The 23237-nt window shown below is 49.7% G+C and overlaps 3 protein-coding genes across 6 annotated transcripts in view; 1 reads left to right on the top strand and 2 right to left on the bottom strand.

The window, feature by feature from the left end:
* CCNYL1 (cyclin Y like 1) overlaps positions 1-3869 on the bottom strand; it is a 34848-nt gene extending 30979 nt beyond the window's left edge. Inside the window, exon 1 of the mRNA XM_075430026.1 lies at positions 3514-3869. Coding sequence (XP_075286141.1) covers positions 3514-3742 — 229 coding nt within the window. The 5' untranslated portion in view covers positions 3743-3869. The remainder of the gene's footprint in view (positions 1-3513) is intronic.
* Positions 3870-7096: 3227 nt separating this feature from the next.
* LOC142362415 (uncharacterized) lies at positions 7097-17194 on the bottom strand. The gene is made up of 2 exons (XM_075430774.1): positions 17051-17194; positions 7097-16391 (listed from the first exon to the last, which is right to left on the bottom strand). Exon 2 carries the CDS (start codon positions 12731-12733, stop codon positions 12068-12070), a length of 666 nt encoding a protein of 221 aa, XP_075286889.1. The 5' UTR covers positions 12734-16391; positions 17051-17194; the 3' UTR covers positions 7097-12067.
* Positions 17005-21646, top strand: METTL21A (methyltransferase 21A, HSPA lysine). 4 transcript variants are annotated; one of them, XM_075430778.1, is made up of 3 exons: positions 17005-17494; positions 18307-18418; positions 21355-21646. In XM_075430778.1, the coding sequence occupies exons 1-3, from the start codon at positions 17348-17350 to the stop codon at positions 21516-21518; spliced, it is 423 nt and encodes a 140-aa protein (XP_075286893.1). In that variant the 5' UTR covers positions 17005-17347; the 3' UTR covers positions 21519-21646. The 4 variants fall into 4 exon arrangements, with proteins under 4 accessions (XP_075286893.1, XP_075286894.1, XP_075286892.1 ...); XM_075430779.1 differs by lacking the exon at positions 21355-21646 and adding an exon at positions 19385-19611 and having other exon boundaries at positions 17012-17494; XM_075430777.1 differs by lacking the exon at positions 21355-21646 and adding an exon at positions 19458-20379 and having other exon boundaries at positions 17180-17278.
* The last annotated feature ends 1591 nt before the right edge of the window (positions 21647-23237 follow it).

Raw genomic sequence — 23237 nt, 5'->3', positions numbered from 1 at the left:
ATTAGATCTATGTTTAAACATAGGGATCTGGCACAAAAGCTGTAAGATACTCTCTCCCAAATAACCAGAAAAAAAAATCACAGGAAAAAAGAAGCCCAAAATAAAGATTAGCAGACACGCATGTGGGGGCCGGGCCGGGACAAACACACCTAAAAAAACAGTAATCAGAACAGCCCAAATGGCACATTAAGATCAAAGAGCTGCCATTTCTAAAACCAGACAGGAAAGCCTGTTTGGTCAATTCAAACTACTTCAGACTGTTGCTTGCACGGTGAAAGAAGGAAAGCTTAATGCTCAGCTGAACAGTCAACTAGCAGCTTTAGGTTCATTTTAGCTTTCGATATTTAACATTAACAGTAGGCATGCACCTATTTGAAAGAAACTATCGTTTTCAAAGTGATATTTATTCCTGTTTACTTAATATAACTTGGCTTAGCATATAAAACCATAAACACAAGCTTATTTGTCATTCTGAAAAACTGTGCACTGAACAGGTTATGGCTCAGGATCTCGAGAATGATAAAATACAAAGTAATTCTCTCTTAGCAGTGGATCTGGCAATCCCTTCCCATTTTAATTAACTTTTTTGGAAACATTACACTTTCAGTTTCAGTGTGTTGTATCTCCATCCCACTTACCACTCCTTTTTTCTCTTACATAAATACCACCTCGTAACCTCCCCATTTTAAGAAAGTGAGATTTTTCTTCTTTAATTCTGATCTCATACAGACAATCTAAGCAGTACTGACTGGAAGGCAGTGCCTGTTAAGTAGTGTGCTGGAGAAGCTACACAATAATCCTCATTTAAGAGCACATACCTGCAAGGACCACATTCCACTTACTAGGAAAAAGCAAGACAAAACCACAGAAAAAAAAGTCCAAAGCTCAGCTGGTAACTTCTACATTCCTGATACAATCAAAACATTCAATTTTAGCAAAATAAGTGTAAAAGTATTAAGACAGCCTTAAGAACAACAAACAACATAAAGACAGAAATTTAAGGAATGAAGCATCTCCATCACATTTGGATGCTAGCTTTCTGATATATTTAGCTGTGCTCTTAGAAACTCCTAGAACTGAGCAGCATGGAACAAAAATAGCCAAGATGATCTTGACTTTTTCCCTGCAGCTTTCTCTCTTTCCCCCCTGCCAAAGCATTCAAGAAAAGGCAAGTCAGTAGTTTCCCAGCCTTCTGTTATTGACAAAATCAGCATCTTAGCTAACCTATGATATTATACATTAAGAAATTATAGAAGTAATATTTACCCCTCAAATGAAACTGCTGGGCTACTTACCACTGTAGCAACAAACTAATGCTCTGTAGTAGTCAACAGCACAGAAACATGCAGGCTGCTTGCATTGTTTGGGTATGCTGATAGCTTTTATATCCTAGAGTTAAGAGGGATAAGCACAGCTATCTGGTATATGCAAGTGCTGCGTTTACAGATTTACTAGTTTCACAGAAGGTCTTAAATTAAACAAATAGCACAGTATCACTTAAAATTTCACTGTAACATGTTTCAAAACACTCGATTTCAGACTTCACAAATAACGCTTTACGTTTTGAACTGCTTCAATCCTACCTAGGTAGCACTTTATAACGTTCAAAAATGAACACAAGAAGTTTTACTTCCAATATCGACCACCCAGACCTGTATCTTCATAAAGGTATCACACATGGACACTTTTTGCAGCCCTAAACAGTTCTATCAATCAGAAAACTATAGACGAATAGCATCTATCATTTGTAGTAGATCTAATTCTGAGGCCATGTGAGTGAACGACATACCATTGTAAAACTGATCTTTAAAATAATCTAAAACGTATATTACTGATGCAGTTCTAATTTTAGGATTGCCTCCTGCCTCAAGACTAAAGTTCCCACAGCCACAAAAGTGAAATTTGTGATAGGCAGCTACTGACTTATTCTTGGACTACACACTTTTATTCATGTCTGCAAATTCAAAAAATTAAATATTTCCGTACTTCAAGGCCCATTCTGACATCTAGATGAATTCACAATTAATCCTAGTTATTTAGCACTGCTGACATGATCACATACTAAAGATTCAAACAAATACAACCCTTATTCCTGAGCAGATTTATTTAGCTCAGGCATTTTTGCTTGGCTTATTAGAATCTTTAGCTCCTCCTCCTTTAACAAGTATGGGAGAGTTGAGAGACTTCTGTAATATCTTCTCACAAAAATAAAGTTTTATTTCTCCTAGACTGCAAATAGAACTTCTCCTACTGCTGTATTGCACAGCTGTCTCAAACGAGATCCAAGGGGCTGACTGTTTCATCTCATTTCTGTAACAGCCGCACCATATGGTGCTGTGCAGAACCACGCAGGTTTAACAATTCCACTTCTGAAGATTTCCTCATACTCTTCTGCAGCCAGTTTCTCTCCAATATCCAAAATTTTTTTTTAAGTTCAAGATGAGTATGGAGGGCCAGTGATAATTGTTACTGCATGCATCATACATTAAAGATGTCAGTAAGGCTGTTTTCAAATGAATGTATTTCGTATAGGTGTGGTTATAATTATGAAAAGGAATAGCAAGACACTTGTTAATTACACTAAATTTTGAGTATCATAAGCTACTACACTGTGCTGTACGCTCACGTTATCACGTGAACACAGAGACAGACAGGAGCACCCCGAGCCTCTTATGTGTTGTCTCGGTAACTCACTGCAGCACCAACCCGCCAGCTCTTCCCAGGCAGGTCTGAAAAGGAGATGCACCGCAGAGCAAGTCCGTGTGACGCCAGCCTGCCAGGTATAGCTGGAAGGAGCCGCAACAGCCAACACGTACTTTCCCCACGAGCTCAAGGACATCAAACGGGGAACCGCGAGCGCTACACGACACGGAAGCTCCGCGCAGGAGCCCACAGCTGCAGCCCAGCGCCCCGCACGGCCACACCGCCCGCGTCCGGCCCCAGAGACGTCACGTGCACGCAGCCTCAGCGGCTCCCCGCTCCCGGGCTCCCCACGCACCCTCTGCCTTCCTCCTGCGGGCCGCCTGAGCGCCACGGCCGAGTCCCGGCTCCACAGCCAACGGGAAACGAGCCGCCAGGCTTCCATCTCCCCCGGGAGCGGCCAGCGGGGCAACCGGGGACCCCGGCCGGGCGCACCCCGGGCGGCGAGGGGGCACCGGTTGCTCCTCGCCGGGCCACCCATCAGGCGGCCGCCGGTACCTCGGGGAGAGGCCCCGGACCCGCAGCCGGTTTCCCCGTCCGGCGGCAGCAACGCGGCGCGCCCGCACGAACCCGCGGAGCTCTCAGAGCGGTGACAGCCGCGGGGAACTTCGCCTGGGCGCGCCGCGGGCCGGGCGGCAGGCCGGCACCCCCCCACCCCCCCTGCGGGTCTCGCCGGGCCGCCCGCTCCCCCTGCCGCCGGGACAAAGGGGCCGCGCCCCGGGCCGCCAGCTCCCCCGGGCACCCACCCGCGGCGGAGCCGGGAGGGATGCGGCGCCCGTGGCTCCCCGCCGCCCGCCGGACCCCGCCGCTCACCATCCGGGAACTCCCGGTCGCTGATGTGCTGGAGGTGGGGGCCGCCGCCGCCGGGATCCGAGTCCCCCGACTCGGCCTCCGCCGACCCCGGGCCGCCGCCGCTCGCCGCCGCCTGGTACGCGTCCGCCCAGCGGTCGGGCCCCGGCGCTGCCCCGCCGCCGCCGCCGCGAGCCCGGCTGAGCTTGGGGCTGGCGTCCGGGGATACGCAGCAGGTGACGGTGTTGCCCATGGAGCTCGGAGCTCCCCCGCCGGGCCCCGGCTACGCGGCTCCCGGGCTGGGGCGGGGAGAGGGGGCGGAGGGGGGGCCGAGGCGCCGGGCTGAGGGAGGGAGGGACGGGCGGGGCGGGCCGGGCCGGGCCTCAGCCTCGCATCACCGCCGCCGTCGCCTCCGCCCCGGCCGGGCCAGGCCAGGCGCGGCCCCCGCCCGCCCCGACGGCCGCGCGAGCCCCGCCGCCACCTCCTGCGCGCGGCGAGCGACAGACCTCCCGCCAGCCGCCACCTTCCCCCGGTCCGGGGGGAGGCCCGGCCCCGCCTCGCTCCCACCCAATCGCCTCCCGTCGGCGCGCCGCGTGACGCCGCGTCGCCAATAGGCGTGGGGTTCGTCACGCGGCCGCCGCCGCGCCCTTCCTGGCCTGCCCCCTTCCTTCCCCACGCGCACACGCACGGCAGGCCGCAGCCCCTCGGCACGCCCCCTGGCGGAGCCACGCCCTTGGCCCCGCCCCCGGGGTGGCCGGCCGGCGCTCCCCGGCGGGCCAGATGGTGCAGCTGCAGCTGCGGCACCATAAAAGTAACGCTACAATAATAATAAAATAATGAAAATATTGAAATAATGAAAAGTATAATCCAATATAAACCCAACAAGGATGAGATAACAATACGTAGAAGTATCAACGGACACCAGCACTGACGAGGCGCGGCCCGCCTGCTGCCCGGCGGTGGCTGCTTGCGCGGCCCAGGGAGGCTCGGCGAGGGCGCGGGAAGTGCCCCAGGCCCCCTCCCCGTGCTGCGAAAGGCTTCAGGCGCTGCTGGCTGGGCCTGGGGTGCTCTGCCCACGCGTGCCGAGCGGGCAGCGGGCGCTGCTGGGTGCCGGGCTCGGCTGTGCGTTGCGGGGCCGCCCGGGAGCTCCGTTCTGATGCCTGCACGGTGAAGCCCTTCAAGCAGCTGAGCGTAAGCAGCGCTGCGTCCCACTGCTCGCCGACGGCTTAAAGCGTGCGGCTCTGCGCGCTCCCTGCACGCAGTCTGGGAGGGAGAGGTCACGCGTGGCCGCTGCCGCCCCCGGGGGCTTACGTTTTGCTGTATTAGAAGTCTCCAGCAGCTGCGGCTTTGCTCGGTGAGTCTCAGCTACCTGAGAGCTGCTCAGAGGACTGGAATGCTCAAACACACTCCAGGGAAGACGGATTAGAAGGCAAGATAGCCGCAGCAGTCAGAGGCCCTGATAAACGTCGTTCTGCAATGGATCACCTCACTATCGCTACAAAAATTTAACTCTGGCCCCTGATAAGAAGAATGGCTCTGCAGAAGACTTACGAACACACAAAGTATTACAAAATGCTGCTATCATGCTGGCAGTTACTCCAGAGATAGGCAGGCTCAGGGTTTTACTCCATTTTGTAGGACAAATCCTGACATTGGCTTTCCCATGTGACTGGGGACACAGGGTTTTCAGACAAAACCATGCTTACTTTCTCTGAAGAGAGGAAGTCATAGATGCTGCATTTCTAGAATCTGTACAACTTAATCCCAGGCAAAATAAAGGGAGGAACTAAATGTTTTACAGTCTTATATGAGGATTATTCCCTCAGACTGATGAATTATACTTTTTCCCTTGCCAGCAAGTTCTTTAAGCTGTGTTAGCTAAGCCTCTCTACACGCTACTGACAGTTTGTAAAGCCTTGTTACTCCAGAGAAATCTGACCTCGCCATGGATTACACGAGGGCCTCAGAGAAGATTTGCTTTCAGCGCTTTTTGAACCACTTCAGCCCAACGTGCCTCCACAGCCTCTGCACCCTGCTTGGAAAGCTGCAGGACAGCAGGTCCTACTCCCAGGTCTGGGCAGGACCGGGACTTAACCATCAGGTGGCACCCACCTCAATCAGGGAGGAAAAAAGGGGCTTCACAGAAAACAGTCATTCAGAAGTTGGTGTTTTCTTCCCTCTGGCATTGCATCCACTCATTTTTGGTGAGGATGGTTGGGGAAGAGAAGAAGGCTGGAGGGTTGGTGTGGTTTAGTGAAGTAATTAATTCTCAAGCAAGAATAAGAGCTGGCTTGCATCTGCACTATTTAATATTTAAACTGTGATAATTTACCCTCTTACACCAGAAAAGCAATACCCTTACTTGTTTGCACCTGGCTGACTCTATTTTAAAAAGCGGCAGTGGCTGGGCAAGCTGCACTCCTGCTGCGCTGCTGGGCCCCATCCAGCAGCTCGACGCTGACAGAGGCGAGCTTGCTCCGTCCGCAGCAGCAGTAGGAATCACAGGCAAATCTGCACACCTCACCTGCACAGCCATGACGCCAAGTATCTGTTTCCTAAACTGTGACCACTCTGTTCCTTGCAGCCACGCCAGCACGTGCGGTGGGGCTACCCACCTTTGGTGGAGGGAGGTGCAACTGCAACATGTGCCTCGTGGGATCCCAGCAGCAAGCTGCGACCTCTACTAAATGTGGGCTTTGGAACAGCCTCAGGGAGCCCTTTGCCAAAGCTACGGTTTTGGGCAGTGGAAAATGCCTTTTCAACAGCTCAGAAGTGAGCAAGAGTGGCTCGCCAGGTGGCTGAGGGCTGGGACCCAGCCATCGAGGGCAACAGCCCAAACCACACGTACTTGTGATAGATAGATGATGATAGATGAAAAATGCTGGGAACTCAGAGTGGCTGGAGTATGTGACGCATCTCACTGCTATTTGAGCATGAAGGTTTTGGTTCCTCTGCCTCCCAGAGGCTGAAGTTTCTCGCAGGTCTCATACTTGTTCTCGGTGTGTGGTGCTGCAAAGGTGAAGAGACAAGGGCTGCTCTTTCCCCCTGCTTGCGCTGTTGTAGAGTATTTGGATTTATACAAACATGCAGGGGGAGGAAAGAAATCAGTAGTCTGTTTTCCTGTGTAGCCTTATTCATGAAGGTCTTAAGCAAGAGGAAGCTTACTTTAATCCCTGGAAATCACAGAAACAGCAAACTCTCCCACCTCCCCGTCATTCCAGGAGAATTTAAGCTTCCGCTTCCACATACCTCAGTATGCCAGTAAAGAGTATTTTTCCATATCAGTGCATATTTTTTGTAGCTGCAGTAATGAGGAACATTCATTTCCCCCCTCCATCTTGGCAAAGTAACTCTTAAAATCTTAATATGGATCTGATTTATCAGGATAATGTAACAAAACCTGTTGCTGTGTGTATCTTCTGCAGAACCAGGTGATCCTTTTAATAGGTATAGCCTGAGCAACACCCTGTAGAGATGAAGCACATTATCTTTTATTTATATAGCTTAGCACTCTGCTGACTTACTGCTACAGCAATATACTGAATACCATCTATCATGATTTATTACCAGTGCTGGTTCTCTTCCTATTTTCTGTCTTGTCTTTCTACTGTTTTGCTTGATTTACCCCAGTGAATCATCAGACAGTTTCCATTATAAAAACATCAATTACTTTGATGTACAATGGGCAGCACATACCTAGTTCCACATTTTGCATGATAAGTAGGCATTTTGGATGGCGTATCTTGGCAATAATGGATGCATAAGCTGAAAATAGCTTACTACGGACTGTTGAGATTCAACCACTTTCCCTCCTGCTCCAGGAAGAGAGGTCTGTGCCGCGGTACTGCCCCTTCCCTCTGAGCAGGGCACCCAGTGGGCAGCAACCTCATCTTTTACAGCATCGGTTGGACTGAACTGTTTTCCACCCTGCCTGAAGCGCTTCCCGTTAGTTGAAGCATTCACCCCTCTGCCTGGTTTCAGGGCTGTTCTGGTTCACAGGGCTGCAGCCGGGGTAGGGCAATTCCCAGGGTAGATGACAGTGCAGGGAGGGTGGGTCAGTTTTATTGAGCTCTCCTTATTACAGGGCTGGCCCATAAAGATTAGGATGTCCTACTGCAGAGCAGCAATAACGATGTCCCAAGTAATGGGGGAGAATCGCTGCTATTCCTGGGACATTTCTGCACCTCACTGGGGAAGGACACTCCGACTTGAAGGTGTGCTAGGTAAAAACCACCATGAGAGACTTGCAAGTTCATGGAAATGGGATTCACAGGTGTATTTGCTTGCTTGCTTCAAGCCAGAGGCAGACGCTTGGGAATAAGCCTGATCAGGAGCTGTGGACTATTCTGAATGAGGCTCAAACCTGCGTGTTTGCAGGCAAAATTCAAACAAATCAGAAAGAACTTGTGTCATCCTCTACATTGGGCAAACACTTCCTAAAATGGTGAAAGGTTTTTCTTGTGGCACAAGAAAACAGTTTATTGCTCAGCTTTAAATGCACGCAGTATTTGTAGTTTGGATTAGCGCTAAGCATTCATGCTCAATTAACCTCTTAGAGATTACATTTAGTTCCATTTGAACACAGCCTCGGCGCTGTGTTCAACCAGGATAACTCAGGCAAGGAGGCCACAGACCAAAGTCCTGGATTTTAGGCAGGTGTGATCCTCAAATGAAGGCATTCTGGGTTTTTTAAGTCTTTCTCGTTTCAGTTGCACACCAAACAGGTTTCAGTTGCTCAGTGTGGTGAAGAAGGACCAGCTCTCGGTGCTGTCCTGAAAGCCAGCACATACATAAACGTATCTCTCCCAGAGCGCTGGCCGGGTTCTGAGCACAGAGCAGAGTGATGCAGTGGGAGCTGCTGCTGCACCACAGCCAGCAACTCTGCACCATGCCCGGCTCGGCTCGGGGAGAGCATCCCCCCTCCCGCCCGGCAGCTATTCCCCACCAAGGCAGCCTTAGTGTGAAGACAGACGTTTCCTGGTGAGTGGGTTACAGCAGATCTTCTTGCCGGGTGCCACCCAGCTGAGCCACTGCAGGCAGGCCAGGGATTTGCAGCACGCAGACCTTGGACGGGTGCTGTCGGGGCAGGAACACAGGCCCTGTGGCTGCCAGGGGCAAGGGGCACCTCTATGGAAACCAAGGGTAGGAGTAACTTCAGTAGGGTCCCCAAGTCTGTTCCTCGAAACCATACTGCATCCTTCTTCCAGGGAACAGAGAGCAGCAGAGCAGCTTTTGACTTGTTCTGGCATTGTAGGTTTGTTTTTTTTTTCCCCCAACCTGAATCTTGCTTTTTATGAAGATAAAAAGTAATTCTCTTGCACTTGTGTTCACAAAGAAAATATGACCTAAATGTAGCCTACAAAGTAATAGCTCAAGGGTACTGACTGCCAAATGGATTCCAGCGGGTGTTAATACCAGCGTGGATGGGAGTTTATGCATTTGACACTTAATGTCACTGTTCCCTAAAGAGAGCAAGTTTGTTATGTAGGCCTTCACTCCTCCTCCAAGTGATGGCTCATGTTTAACTTTTAATAATGCATAGTGGGGAGAGAGTATGTTTACTTTAGTTTTTACAAAAGGGAAAGCAATTTCCCAAAATGTGGGAAACTGATCCGAATTTAAGCCCTCTGGGGAAGTTGCTGTAGTCACCAGGAGGACTCCACACAGCCTTTAAGGGAGGCCAGGTGGGACCCTGAAACAAAACTTAAGTCGGATCGTTACGACAGACGAAGGAGGAGCAATCTATATTCCTGAGATGCAAAGATGTAAAATATCTGACCTGTGATTTATTCTGAAAATACAAAGGACCAGATTCACTCCTGATGTGAGTCTAAGGAGGTCAAAAGATCCACACCAGCGAGGAACGTACCCTGCCAACTACTGAATGCAGCTTCTGAGCTACAAGCTTAACTATAATTATTTGCAGGGTGCAAAATAAATGCAGACTACGAGGCCTGACAGGACTAATATTAGTGCTACCAGCTGTGTTTTGGCTTGTGGGCTCACAAGGGGAAGGTAATTCTGTCTCTTTACTTGGCCCGTTTGCCCCATACACATGAGCTACTGTCTGCTTGTGTTCAAAGGAGCTCCACTTTTCAGACAAGTCTTTACATTTCCTGCGATGGTTACTTGTAGGTAGATTTGTGCATGTTTTTATTTAACTCCATCTCTTAAAGCTTAGCGCTTGCATTCATAAACACACAACCTTGTAGTCCCCCTTGCTTCATGATGCAAAAACAGGCTTCCCTTCATCTGTGAGCAGCGGTATCCCTGAGAGGAGACGTCTGAAACCATAGTTACCAGCTCCTAGCTAAATAATGACTCGTGAAAGATTCTCAAACCCAAGGGTATGTTTTTGCCCACACCAACTGCAACAAGAAGCTGAGAGTCTCCTAAAACACTTCAAATTAAATTGTGAGATTTTCTGTAATCTATCCAGCTTCACAGTCACCATCAGTCCCAGAAATGGAGAATGGTTCCTTGCAAATGCTCGGTTGTGCTGCACAGGGCCAAGAATCTTAAATCCTGTAAACTCTGCTGTTATCTTCACCTTGACTTAGTACTGCACATGCCTTTCCAAGGCCATCTGCCTCCTTGCTTGTCTGCAGGGCGATAACAGCAGCTCTGAGATGTGTTTTGTTCCAATTTTTCCCTTCTTAGAAAGTGTCCCAGCTGAGGGAGAAGGAGTGCTTTCTGATCTTGCTCTCAAGCAGTCTTTGGATAACTTGGAGAAGAGCCAGGACTTTGTCTTTTCCTGGAAATGTAGCTGCAGGAAGAATGAATCACCAGGTGGAACCTGTATAACCAACTGAAAACAAAAGCTCAGACTTCTGTGTCTCACTGTTGCAAATAATGGGGGGAAAAGTAAGCATCCTGTTTTGAAATCTGCTACCAGCTGACAAGACAAAAATATTGCACACATGATTGTCTTTTGAGGCCGGCAAGCAACATAAGACTATGGCTATTTAAGGGAAAAAGCCTGAAGCAAAACAGTAGTTAGGGAAATAGACAATTCCAATGTTTTTTGGGGAAAAAAATAACCAGTGAGGTTATGCAGAACACACAAGATTGACTTTTAGTAGCTTTAAATTTTCACACTTTTAAATCATCTTCTGTCCTGCCCTTGGCTAGCAGTGACTACATGCAAACCAGGGCCGGGAGCCTGTGTTTCATAGCATCAGGACAGACTGCAGTGCTGGTGTCATTGATTAAAGCCGTCCTTTTGCCTCCGCAGCAATCCAAGATGTCTTTACAGGCAATGCAGAGGCTTCTTGGCTAGCATGCGAGCATCTGGATTGCTGCAGGGATACTGACAGCACAAACATACGGCAGTTAACATCTCTTTACTTTGGCTTCTCTTTTTGCATCTTTTAGCTTGCTTCGCAGCTATCAAAGGCTAAAGTAGAATTAATGGAGACTTAACATCTGAGAAGAGAATTTGAAATGCGCTAAAGCCAAGAAAGACAGAGGCCTGCAAAGCTGTGCTTTGTGCACTCTTGGGCAGAGGGCTGGCAGAACTACTGTTTTGATCAGGTCATGGATCAAATTTCCTATGAGGAAAAGGAAAATGCTTTCCAGTATTTTTACACAAACATTAACATGGATGTGTGAGTTCAGAAAAGTCAAATTGCATGCATAAATCCTGGAGTAAGTTTGTTTAGGGTAAACTTCTGAAGGTTTAATTCCAGCCCTGGGCCACCAAAGCCTGGAAGGCAGCTCTGAGGAGCCCTTCCTGTTAGCTTCAATGTACCTGAAATTGCTTAGACTTGATTCTTCTTTCTTCTCCATTGTCTGAAGGATTTTGTTTATAAGGAGTGGAGAAGAGGAACACTACCAATACCATTACAAATAACACTAAAACCCCCACATTTTTCCTAAACTTGGACTCTTCTTGCTTTTAAAAGGGTAACCTCTGCACTGAGGCAGATGCTTTTGCATCTATATGAATGCTATACCTGTTGTCTGCCTGTCCATATAATTGTTTTAAAATGGTTTTAAATTAGCTGTTGTTAACTAGTTTTAAATTAATGCAGTGCACTGCTTGCACTGTAATTTCCTCTCCAATTACATAACACTGCACCTAGAGAGCACATCAGAAATTTGGCCGCCTAACATTAAGCCTCTAGATCCGTACTCAGACTCCGTAAAAGGGATTTTTTTGCAGCATATTTCCCTACTCCCGCATCCCACATGCCAGATGCATGTGTTATCTTGGCCTACAACCATCAACCACGCACAACGAGTACAGAAGCTGCTGTCAGAGGAGGGAAAACACATCGTTGCACCATGATCTCCCTACCACAGCCCCGCGCTCACAGGAGCACTGCCGGAGCAACCCTTCCCAGCACCCACCTGTGCGTGCACTAACGCCTGCTCACGTGTCAGTTGCGCACCGGTGGTTTAGGGACTCTCCCGTCACAACACCCGACACGTGTCATCTCATGGCCTGGAATTCCATCGACTGGACACATCGTGGGTAAGGCTTTAGAATCATAGGTTGGAAAAGACCTCTCAGATCAAGTCCAACCATCCACCCAACACCACCATGCCTACTAAACCATGTCGTGAAGTGCTGTATCTACAGGTTTTTTGAAAACCTCCAGGGATGGTGACTCCACCACCTCCCTGGACAGCCTGTTCCAATGTCCAACCACTCGGTAAAGAAATTTTTCCTAACATCCAATCTAAACTTCCCCTGACACAACCTGTGGCCGTTTCCTCTCATCCTATCACTAGTTCCTTGGGAGAAGAGACCAACACCTGCCTCACTACAACCTCCTTTCAGGTAGTTGTAGAGAGCAATAAGGTCCCCCCTCAGCCTCTTCTCCAGACTAAACAGCCCCAGCTCCCTCAGCCACTCCTTGTAAGACTTGTTCTCCAGACCCTTCAACAGGCTCGCTGCCCTGCTCTGGACATGCTCCAGCACCTCCGTGTCTTTCTTGTAGTGAGGGGTCCAAAGCTGAACACAGTGCTCCAGGTGTGGCCTCACCAGGGCCGAGTACAGTGGCACGATCACCTCCCTACTCCTGCTGGTCACACTACTCCTGATCCAAGCCAGGATGCCATTGGCCTTCTGGGCCACCTGGGCACACTGCTGGCTCATGTTCAGCCGGCTGCCGACCAGCACTCCCAGGTCCTTTTCTGCTGGGCAGCTTTCCAGCCACTCCTCCCCAAGCCTGTAGCGTTGCATGGGGTTGCTGTGACCAAAGTGCAGGACCCAGGACTTGGCCTTGATAAAACTCATACAGTTGGCCTCGGCCCATCGATCCAGCCTGCCCAGATCCCTCTGCAGAGCCTTCCCACCCTCGACCAGATCGACACTCCCACCCAACTTGGTGTCATCTGCAATCTTACTGAGGGAGCACTCAATCCCCTCATCCAGATCATTGATAAAGTTGTTAAACAAGACCGGACCAGGAACTGAGCCCTGGGGGACACCACTTGTGACCGGCCGCCAGCTGGATTTAACTCCATTCACCACCACTCTCTGCACTCGGCCATTCAGCCAGTTCTTTATCCAGCAGAGAGTACACCCGTCCAAACCATGGGCAGCCAGTTTCTTCAGGAGGATGCTGTGGGGAACAGTGTCAAAAGCCTTACTGAAGTCCAGGCAGACCACATCCACAGCCTTTCCCTCATCCACTAGGCAGGTCACCTGGTCATAGCAGGAGATCAGGTTGGTCAAGGTCTGTGAACATCTGAAAGCTCAGTGATAACTGGAGAAGGTTTCCAGCAAATGAAGTGCAGCTGGAACTGCAGTGGTTGCTTGCGAACAAGAGCTTAGTCATTTTGCTTTTTGTTCCTTAATTAAAACTTCAGAATAATGTCAGCTTTCAGACCTGCAAGGCCTTTGAGAGATCAGACACATAATTCCTCTAAAAAGCTAAGTGATCCTTCTGTAACAAGACATTTTAATAAACGTGGTTGATTACCTATGACAGTTTATCAAGGTTCAAGGTTGGACACGTGAATATAATGTTACTGACGGGAACTACTCCCTCTTTAGAGGCTCCAGAAACTTCCTGCATTTCAGTTCAAGCACTTATGAAATTATACATCTTTGTATTTTTGATCATTACTTCCATTGTTTAATGTAACTCTGCATGTAAAGGAAAAGACACACTAGATCAGACCATACATTTATGTCAATATTTAACATTCTTTTGCTGAAGCAGCAAGTTATAAGGTCTACTGCTAATGTGTCAGTTTCTGCAGAAACTTAAGTTTTTACTTTTAATTCACCCCACTGGTTTCAAAGATGATCCAGATCAGTTCAAGCTGAGGCTGTCTTGATTCTGCAACTACAGGCTGCCACCAGTCACACTAATCTCTGGTTTATTCCCTTTGTATTTAACAGCAAGTGATTCACCGCCCCATCTATCTCACTGGTGTGGAGAATCTGGAAGCTACTCATGAAGATGAAAATGTAAAAACTGTTAAATCATTTCACTGCTATTCATTTGAATGGCCACTTATGGTGATACTTAGGGAGAAAGACCGCTTTCTTTTTCATGTTTTCCTCCAAGCTTTGTGTTAGCTTGTGTTCACTTGGTTGATGAAAGCTGTTAGCAAAATGGATATTTGTCCAAACTTTACTTCAAAGACAGTTTTCGTATTTCAGTGGAATGACAAACCGACATAGCTGCTATTTATTTAGAGGAAAGGATTAAATGTGTACGACCAGAAGTTTCTACACAAATGTAGAACAGAACCATTTGGAATAAGGCGTTGCTGTCAGAGGGTTATCTACAACACAGGTTTCTAGATAGAGTTTAAAAAAAAATCAGATTGTTTCTATTTATACCTGCCTTTGCCTTGGTAACCAGAGACTGCGTGAGGGATGCAGTATTTTCCCCACATCATGGGTGGCTCCAAAATCCATGCGCAGCCATGAGGTACATGCAGTGTCTGCAGAACTATCCCAAGAATTGTCACACTCATTTCTAAGAGAGGATTTTAAATATTAAGCAGGAAAGAGAAGATTTCAGAAAGGGAGGTATATTAGTATAGCGTCAAAATAATTTGCTCTCATTTCTGTCTCATCTACTTGATTCTTTGATTTTCTGAGTATTACAAGGACCATTGCTCTTAAACACTTTTTCTTAATTACCCCAAGCAGCTTACCTGCGTCTGAGGTAGCAGGATTTACTTATAGTTGGACACATTATGCCTTTGCTCTATCAAGTAGCTGAAAAAGAACAGACTTGAATTGGTGTTTCTTTGCACTTTAAATCCTTCTTTCTTACCTTAAAAGCTATTCCCCAATTTGCAAGTTTATCTGCAGCTTAGGTGTCCTTGCAGCCTTTTGCAGCGTTTAAAAGCTGAACCAGGCTATGTTCTTGCAGCTTTACTGTTGTGCTAAGCTCCTGCCCTGCTGGCAGAAAAAGCATTTCAGTTCTGGGCAACTGGTTTGGGCATAATTTTTTGTTGTTGCATTTCCCTTACCCTTTTGCTGTCAGGAAGGGTGGAACAAACCAAGTGTCTGTCACTGTAATACTTGGGTACTGTACCAACTTGGAAAATTGATTTGGAGAGTGGAAAAGCAGGTAAAATATAGGCTTAGAATGAATATGGGGAAGCAGGGCCATCACTGAACATCTAGTGGACTTGCTTCCCTTTTAATAGCTTCACAATCCAGTGATGATCTGGAAGGTGATTTCTGATGTCCTGTAGAAGGCTCACAGAAGTCTGTGCCAAAGCACTATTATCAGGGAAGAAGGGGAAATAGCTCTGGGAAGTGGAGCAGGATTGGTAGAGAACCTGCTGGGCTCCAAAGATATTCAGGGATATCTGACTTACAAAAACACATTCTTGGGATAAAAACTCACTGCATTATCATCTTTGAGAACAAATGTATCAATTCTCACATACAGCCTTCTTTCACTCCAGCTGCTGTTTCTCCAGACCCTAGGTCTTACAATATACTGCAGGGGAAGAAAACAGCTCTAGCGGGGGAAAAGGAGGCAGTTGGAGCACTGGAGCCCTGTCGCACTCCTCCACTTTTCCTCAGCTGGTGACCCCAGGGCTGGCATGTGGTGCCGGAGGTGGAGGCAAAAGCTTTGTGCCATTTGGGAGCTTGCCTCCATTTGCCTGATGGCGTAGTTCAGGCACAGTGTAAGCGATTCAGAACCTCATCGAAGCAGAGTTCTCATTTCAAGTGTAATCACTTGCATTGCTTTTCCCACACTGCCTATACAAATAATTAAAAAAATATGCGAGATAATAGCACAAGCAGTTTCAAACTCTCAACAGCAGGCGTAGCGGCAAGGGACCAGCACTTTAGGACATAAAACCACAGTAAGCTGAATCATCGCACCTGCTGTGGCATGTTTATGAGGAGAAGTCTGAGTTGCCATAAGACAAGTATAAACTGGTTTGGGGCAAGCGAAATTCTGGTTTCCATTCCCCTACAGTAGCAGAACCCTAAAAACAAGCTTTAGTTCCTGCTGCCCCTGTGCAGCCTGTAATGGTCCTCCACAAAGGCTGCATGAATCTCGAGCCACTGTGTCGAAATCAACAGCTTTCAGATGCAACCCCATTTGCTTCTGCCTGCCAGCCAGATGTGGTGCTCTCTGTGGGAGAGAGTGGGGATGGTTTCTGGAGCTGGTTACGCTCCCCAGCTTTGAGGGCCAGCCTCGCCCCATTGGTGGTGACACTGGGAGCTGCTGAGCCACACAGCCGCTGGAGATGGGTGCAGGGAGGCATGCTGCTCCTCTGCCCGGCTCCCCCAGGTGTGGTCCTTCGCAGAGGTGGCCAGGCGCCTTGCAGCACGGCTGGGGGTCCTGCGCCTTTCGGTGGAGGAGCTGCAGCAGCGCTTCCAGGGAGCCAGCGCGCAAGCACTGCCAGGACGCTTCCCTGGCCCTCCCACGGCCTTTAGCAGCCTTTGGAGCAAGTTCAAGTAACTGCAGATGGAGACACACAAAGGAGAGGGGAACTGTGTTGTTTTGCCAAACGTGAGATTAAACAGAGCCAAAGGTGAAGAGAACCCATGCGCAAACAACGCCGCAGGAACGTTACCACCACACCAGCACCTGGGAGCAGCTCTGGCTTTACCGCCGTGGCCAACGCTCTGACCAAGATGCAGAAGCAGGGGCATGCTGCTGCGATGGCGACGCCGTCATTAACGGACTGCTTCCAGGCGGGTGCTGAGCACTCGCAGGGACAACGCTCTCCGTGCCGGCAGCGGAGCACGAGGGCAGCAGGCCGGACGAACGCCTTTCCTTCGCACCGACCCCCAAAACCCCTGACACAAACGCCACGAGCGGGAACCGCAGGCAGGCTGTGGGGACAGCAGACGACGTCCCGCGGGGCACCTCACGCCTCGGACCTCTGTGCATGGCACGCAGTTCTGAAAACGCGAGAGGCCGCCCGGCCCCGGCCCGCCGCAGGCCGCTCCTGTCCCCTCCGGGCTGCCCCAGGACCCCGGGGACGGGCGCAGGCACGGCCCGCAGCCGGCCGGCGGCTGCCCAGAGCCTGCTCCAGCCGCGGGCCGCCGGCATCGCCCTGCGGATGCGTCCCGCCTCGGCCCCCCGCCACGGCCTCCAGCCCCGGCCCCGCTTACCCGAGATTTGATCGGGGTGGGGGGGGGGGCTGCGGCGCTCGGGGCCGGGCCGGCCGCTCGGCGGGCCCGCCACGCGTGAGGACGGCGAGGGGCAGATCCGGGCCCTTCCCCGCGGCGGCCCCCGGCCTTCCCCTGCCGTCGGGCGGCGGGGCGGGGCGGGGCGAGCCAAGCGGGAGCCGGGCGCTCGGGGAGGTCCCCTGCCCGCCGGGCGCGGAGGCCGCGGGAGCGGTGAGGCGGTGGGGCCTGGCCCCGGGAGGCGGTCGGGCCGGGCCCCGGGAGGCGGTCGGCCGCCGCGGGATGGCCTTGGTGCCGTACGAGGAGGGCGCCGGCGGGGCAGCGCGGCAGCTGCACAGCCCGTGGGCCAGCTTCCGCTTCGCCGGGCGCGGCGTGCGCCTGCGGCAGGACTGGCGGCGGCTGGGGGTGGCGGCGGTGGTCTGGGACGCGGTAGGTGTTGGCCGGCTTGGGCGCGCCTGTGCTGGGCGGCTGGCGCCCGCCTTTCGGAGCCGCCTTGGGGGGGTGGTGAGCACCGAGTTGTTGCGGGATGGCCTTTTGCCTGGAAGGTTTTTTTTCTTAACGAGAAGTTAGAACTGGCTGTGGGGCCGTAGGGCGCGGTGCACACCCCGGGGCTCCGCACGCATCGCGCCTTGGCGCCGAGGAACAAGGGGCCCAGTTCTGGCAAGCTCCTGGGTGGGTTGGAGCACGGGGCTGCTGGTCTTTCCCGACACCGGCTTGGACAGAGGTTGCTGTGAAGAGAGCTCCTTGTCGAGATTTCTGTAAGATTTGACATGTTAGGGACAACCAGACAGTTGTTTCATGACTTTTCCCTGTGTCCTGCCTGACGGCAGGCGAGTGTTGTGCAGAAACCTCTGGAAATACTGCGCAACACTGTGAAACCTTATCCTGGACTTCTGCAGTATCGTGTTCCTTCAGCAGTGTTTGACACCCCCGTCCTTTCCTTTGAAATGCAATGCTTTCTGCCTCCTGTTACATTTGGGGATGCATAAAGAAGTGTTCCCACATCCGAGTTGCAGCTTCTGTGGTTTTTTTTTTCCTTTTGCCTGTAAGAGTCTTCCATAAAACTGATAAAAAGACTGCGCATGCATACAGGAGGCAGAGCAGGGCTGAACAAAGCCTTGCTGCAGACCTGAATTGCCTGACCCTTCCCACAGCCTTATCTCTCCGTGCAAATCAGAAATCCTGTGGTCAGCGTGACTGAAATGAGCCCTGTGCTTAATTGCTCTTGTGTCTTGGTGCAGGCTGTTGTCTTGTGTGCTTACCTGGAGATGGGAAGCGTTGATCTCAGGGATCGCTCTGTGATTGAGCTGGGAGCTGGAACCGGATTGCTAGGAATAGTGGCCACGTTATTAGGTAAGAGGTTTTTGTTTTGTTTGTTTAAAGCAATTTACAACTGTCATAAAACTGGCACTTCTACATCTATGTGCCTGGTATAGAAGTTAACACCAAAGCTACATAGGTGAACTGTGATGTTTCCTGCCTGAGTCACCTTCCTTTCTTGTTAGACTTCAGAGCCTGCTGCGTTATTTGTTGCAGCGACGGTGCCACTGCAGTTTACTTTATGGTGGGATCCCGCGCCCATTGCCATGGTACTCAGCTCAGCAGCATTCAGTTGTGCAGCTCTGCTCCACCAGGGAGCAAGTGCTGTGCTTGCCGTCTTCCACTTGTCCTCGTACGCAGCACAGATAAAGCTACAGACAGACAGAAACCACTCTCTCAGCTTGCATAAGCCTTGTTAGCCCGGCTTGCAGACAGGGAAACCAAGGTCTGGTCAAATGAAGTGATTTGCCTGTGATCTGTCTGTGGCTGAGGTGGGGGCTGGATACTATGTTAAATTTGCACTGTCTCAGGTAAGCTTTGTAATTTAAAGATCTAGTGGCTGTGGAAGTTGCCTATTGAAATAATAAAAACAGAGCAGTTGTCTGACAAAATATGATCATGCCATGCAGAGTCACGCAGGCGTAACTTTTGTCTGACCTGTGAAGGAGGCTCTCTGGCTGCCTCTCTCCTACTGAACAAATACAGAATTGGAGCAGATTAGTTGTGACAGTCCCTGTAGCTTGTTCTGTTATCACCTATGGAAAGGCAGAAAGGAACCACTCTACTTTCATGCATTAAGAAAAAGCTCCAGAAAACACTTTTTGTTCCTGACCCAACTTCATCTTCGTGTGGAATACACTTAATATTCTTAAATGACTGATGAAGGGTAGGATGTAGATAGTGGACATTTTTCGTGTTTTGTTGTTTGTTTGTTTTTAATCAGGCAGCTCAGGGGAGTTGTTAATGCTTAACAGGAACTAAGGAGCCTGTTTGACTTAGAGCATTGTATTCCAAATGCTGTATTTATGGACATGTACTATTTGCCTGAGCCATATACTCCTGTACTGCTTAGGTGCTCGTGTTACCATCACAGACAGGGTGGCAGCACTGGAGTTCCTGGAGTCAAACGTACAGGCTAACTTACCTTCTGAGCTACGTCCGAGAGCTGTGGTGAAGGAACTGACTTGGGGAAAAGACCTGGATAACTTCCCTCCAGGAGAGTTTGACTTCATCCTGGGTGCAGACATCGTTTATCTGGAAGAAACTTTTGCAGAACTGCTTCAGACGCTGGAGCACCTGTGCACAGAGCAAACTGTTATCCTTCTTTCCTGTCGTATCCGCTATGAACGGGATCACAAATTCTTGAAGATGCTGGGAGGCCGTTTCTCTGTATATGAGGTCCACTATGATTCCAGTAAAGATGTTCATATCTACAAAGCACAGAGGGGTAGTCGCAAGGATGACTTTTGACTCTGTGCTTTGTTAGTAAACCACTGATGCTGTTCAATCCTCCCCTTGTTTCTACTCAATACACTTGTTCCAAAGCATGTAACTGCAGTTGTGTTATTTCACTGACTTCTTGTTCTGATGATCTTGTCTGATCACTCGGTCTGATACAGCAAGGATTGTACTTCTGCATACTGAACCTCTGCTTCATTTCTCAGTAGAGTTGTATACGGCCTTCCACTGACTTTTTATAAAATACAATTGTTGAAACTGATTTAAGTTGCAGAAATTTCCAGGCATCAAAACTGTAATCAAAAATCTGTTGTTTAAAATCAAACCACACAATTTCTGTGGGAAACTTAGAAATCGATTAGAGTGGGGTTTTTTTTCACTTATCACTTCCTTAACTGTAGCAAAATAAAAGTGGATGAAATACAAGGTAAGACTCCAGCTCTAAATGCCTTAACTCTTCAGACCTTCTGCATCTTAAAAGTTGTGGTAAAAGAAGCTAATTAAAGGGCAAAACCAACAAAGGCAGCTGCTATAAAGTTGTTGTATTGCTGTCACTGCTGCATGGAAGAGGCCGGGGGAAACGAAGAACAAGATCTGTGGGGGGGCTGGGTTTGGAATCAGTATTGCAGAGTAAGCCAACTTAGAAATCAATGGTGGTTTTACCTGACTTGCAAGCGTGGAGGCTATGCCTGCAGTAGTGAAGCAGTTGTGGTTCTTGGGTTGTCCCTCACAAGATGACATTCCCTCACACAGATGAAGGCTACTTGGAGCAGATACATGGGCACATGTGCCAGCAGGGAAAGTGAAACAAGGAGACTCAAACTATTCTTTAAATATCAAATCAATCCTCGACTCTCAAAGTACCGCTAAATAATGTTTTACTTTCTGCCTTTGTTTGTGGCTCACTGTCTCTGAGAGCTGTTAGTTAGGAGAGCAGGATGCAGCTGTGAAGTCTTTGTAGCTGGGGGAGTACTTATTCTTGCATTACTGGGGACCTTGGGGCAGTGTCTAGATTTTGGCATGCTTTCTGTGCACAGTGGTAGTTAGATGCTGTTCTAAGTAACTGATTTTGTACCTTGAGCTTGTAAAAACACCTGTGTCTGTTTATCCCACAAGATCCTATGTGAAAAATGCTGCAGCCTGGAATCCAGCTCGCGCCCGCAGCAGACTTCCTTCTCTTTCTAGTGGTGGAAAAATGAAACTGATGAAAACAACGGCCTAACAGAAGACACTTCTAAATGCAGGAATTGCTATAGTACTTATTTTTTTGGTGGATGTGGAACATCTGTTTTTCTTTAAACTTAACGTACAAAGCCCCAGGTCAGGTTCAGGCTTTAAGCACGTGCGTGTCTTTGGCACTGGCAACAGCAGCGTCTTCGGGCCATGGACATTAGGAGCTCTTTATCACTTCTGCTTCCATCAAACTTTCTAACTGGAAAAGATGTGGAGGGTCTGTGGTTCAGAAGTGATGCACAGGCTGTAATCTGGAAATGACACATTTGTCATTACAGGTCCAACAAATGAGGACCGAAGGTCTTGTGCTTCATCCCTGGTGTGCCTCTTGCGTATTTTCAGCGAAAATCCTTGCTTGGCTGCGGACTCGGCCCAAGAGCGGCTGCGCTGGAACACTTGCTTACCAGAGTATCCATCCTCAGGAGCCACATGGTGTCACTAAACCAGCACGTATGCCGCTGGCTGGGACTCTGCAGTCTGAAACTAGAGTAGAAGTCCCTTGGAGGGAAGGAAGACAACACCTTCAATTAAAACCAGAACATGATACGAGCTTTAACGTGCCAGATGTGACTTTTTCTGTCCTATCAACTGGGTGAGCAACAGCGGAAAAAAAGTATGCGCTCTCTCCACTCTCGGGCTTTAGTTTTCGGAGTGTGGGTGTAAGTTCTCACCAGTGCTCTTCCTTTTCATCCCCACGGGTGTTCCTTGCCTCGGAGCTCAGCTGTGGCCACTGTGTGTTAGGCTCCCCCAGGGCTGGAGCCGGCAGGAGGGAGCGTGCTGGTGCGTGGGGAAAGCCTGCGACCCGGCTCTGCTCAGCCCTCGCAAGAGGCTGCAGCTTGCAATACTGAGTGCCTTAGCAGCCTGCATTGTTACCATAGTAGGAACATCCTTAGAAGCCCGCTTAAACAGCACAGAATAAAGCCAAATATAGTACAGAATAAAGCCTAGTGCAGCAACCTACACATTTTTAAGAAGCGGGCTTTGCTCCAGGCCTTGCTTTGACAATAGGAAAAGTTTCATACTTTTAAAACAAATGAGTTTAATTGCATTGCTTTATAATTGTTTAGCAGCTTTCAGTGTCTGTTTTCCCATCGCTGCTGTCACAGCCCGTAGCCTTCCTGTGAGAGCAGGCATGTGCCGAAGAGACCAGGCGTGGCTTCTTTGGCTGCATTCGTTGCTGTCGCACAGCAGCTGTATGCAAGCAGAGGGAGGATGTTTGAAGGCTGAAGCAATGCTATTGCCCGTAAGTAAATACTTGTGGAGAAATGCATGAGATGGCCCCGGCAGCTCAGGTGAGCACCTTGCCCCTGACCTCCCCAGCTCAGCAAGTGGCCCCCCTCAAGGGGAGACCTTCTCCTCTGGCTGCCACGTGGCTGCGGGCGTTCCTTTAGATTCAGGAGACCAGACCCACACATGGTGCGGTCAGGCCACCACTGCAAGCACATCAGTTCTGGTTGTTTTTTAAGCCACAGTGTTTAGGGACAGGCACCAGTAGCAAGAACGTAACTCAGCTGAAACCTACAGCCCATTCCCGCCGGGCAGTGCTAAGGCCTGCCTGCACCAGGCAGTGAGCAGTGCCTTCTGCTGTCCCCGGCTGGGCTTTGTGGCTTTTTTGTATACCCGTCACACGCAACTTCAGGGAGATGTCGGGAGTGAGCCACGGCAGACATGCAGGACAGAAGTAGCAGAGGCGTAATTGCCTGGTGAGTGGGCACACCAAGAGTGGCCCTCTGCGATGACCCCTGCAAACGCCGGTGTCCCGACTGACTGGGCCCAGGGGAGCTTCTGCTCGAGGATGAGACAATGCACGGACAGGCTTCAGCAGCCGTTTGGCAATTAGACTAGCCCTGCCCAAGCACCTTGTCAGCCCGTTCACCCCAGCACTAGAGAACTCTGTGCTTCTCCTCTGGGTAGTTCCACTGCATTGGTTGTGTTTTGTAACAGATGATGTGAACTCATCTGTAGGGAGGATGTGTTTGGGCACGGGTCCCCAAGTAGTGGGGCAATGCATGTGGAGTCTCTTGAGAAATAAAATACTCACCCTAGGGAGAGGATCCAAGCCACAGGGAAGTGACCAGATAGACTTGAACATGCTGTGAGATTGTGAAACCATCCCTGAAACGTGCCATTGTGTCAGGGAACAAACCTTGCTAAAATGTCA

This window comes from Opisthocomus hoazin, chromosome 9 (genome assembly GCF_030867145.1).
Source record: "Opisthocomus hoazin isolate bOpiHoa1 chromosome 9, bOpiHoa1.hap1, whole genome shotgun sequence".
NCBI classification, from domain to species: domain Eukaryota; kingdom Metazoa; phylum Chordata; class Aves; order Opisthocomiformes; family Opisthocomidae; genus Opisthocomus; species Opisthocomus hoazin.
Note: the sequence above shows the minus strand (reverse complement) of the source record. Positions and strands in the feature narration are given on the sequence as shown.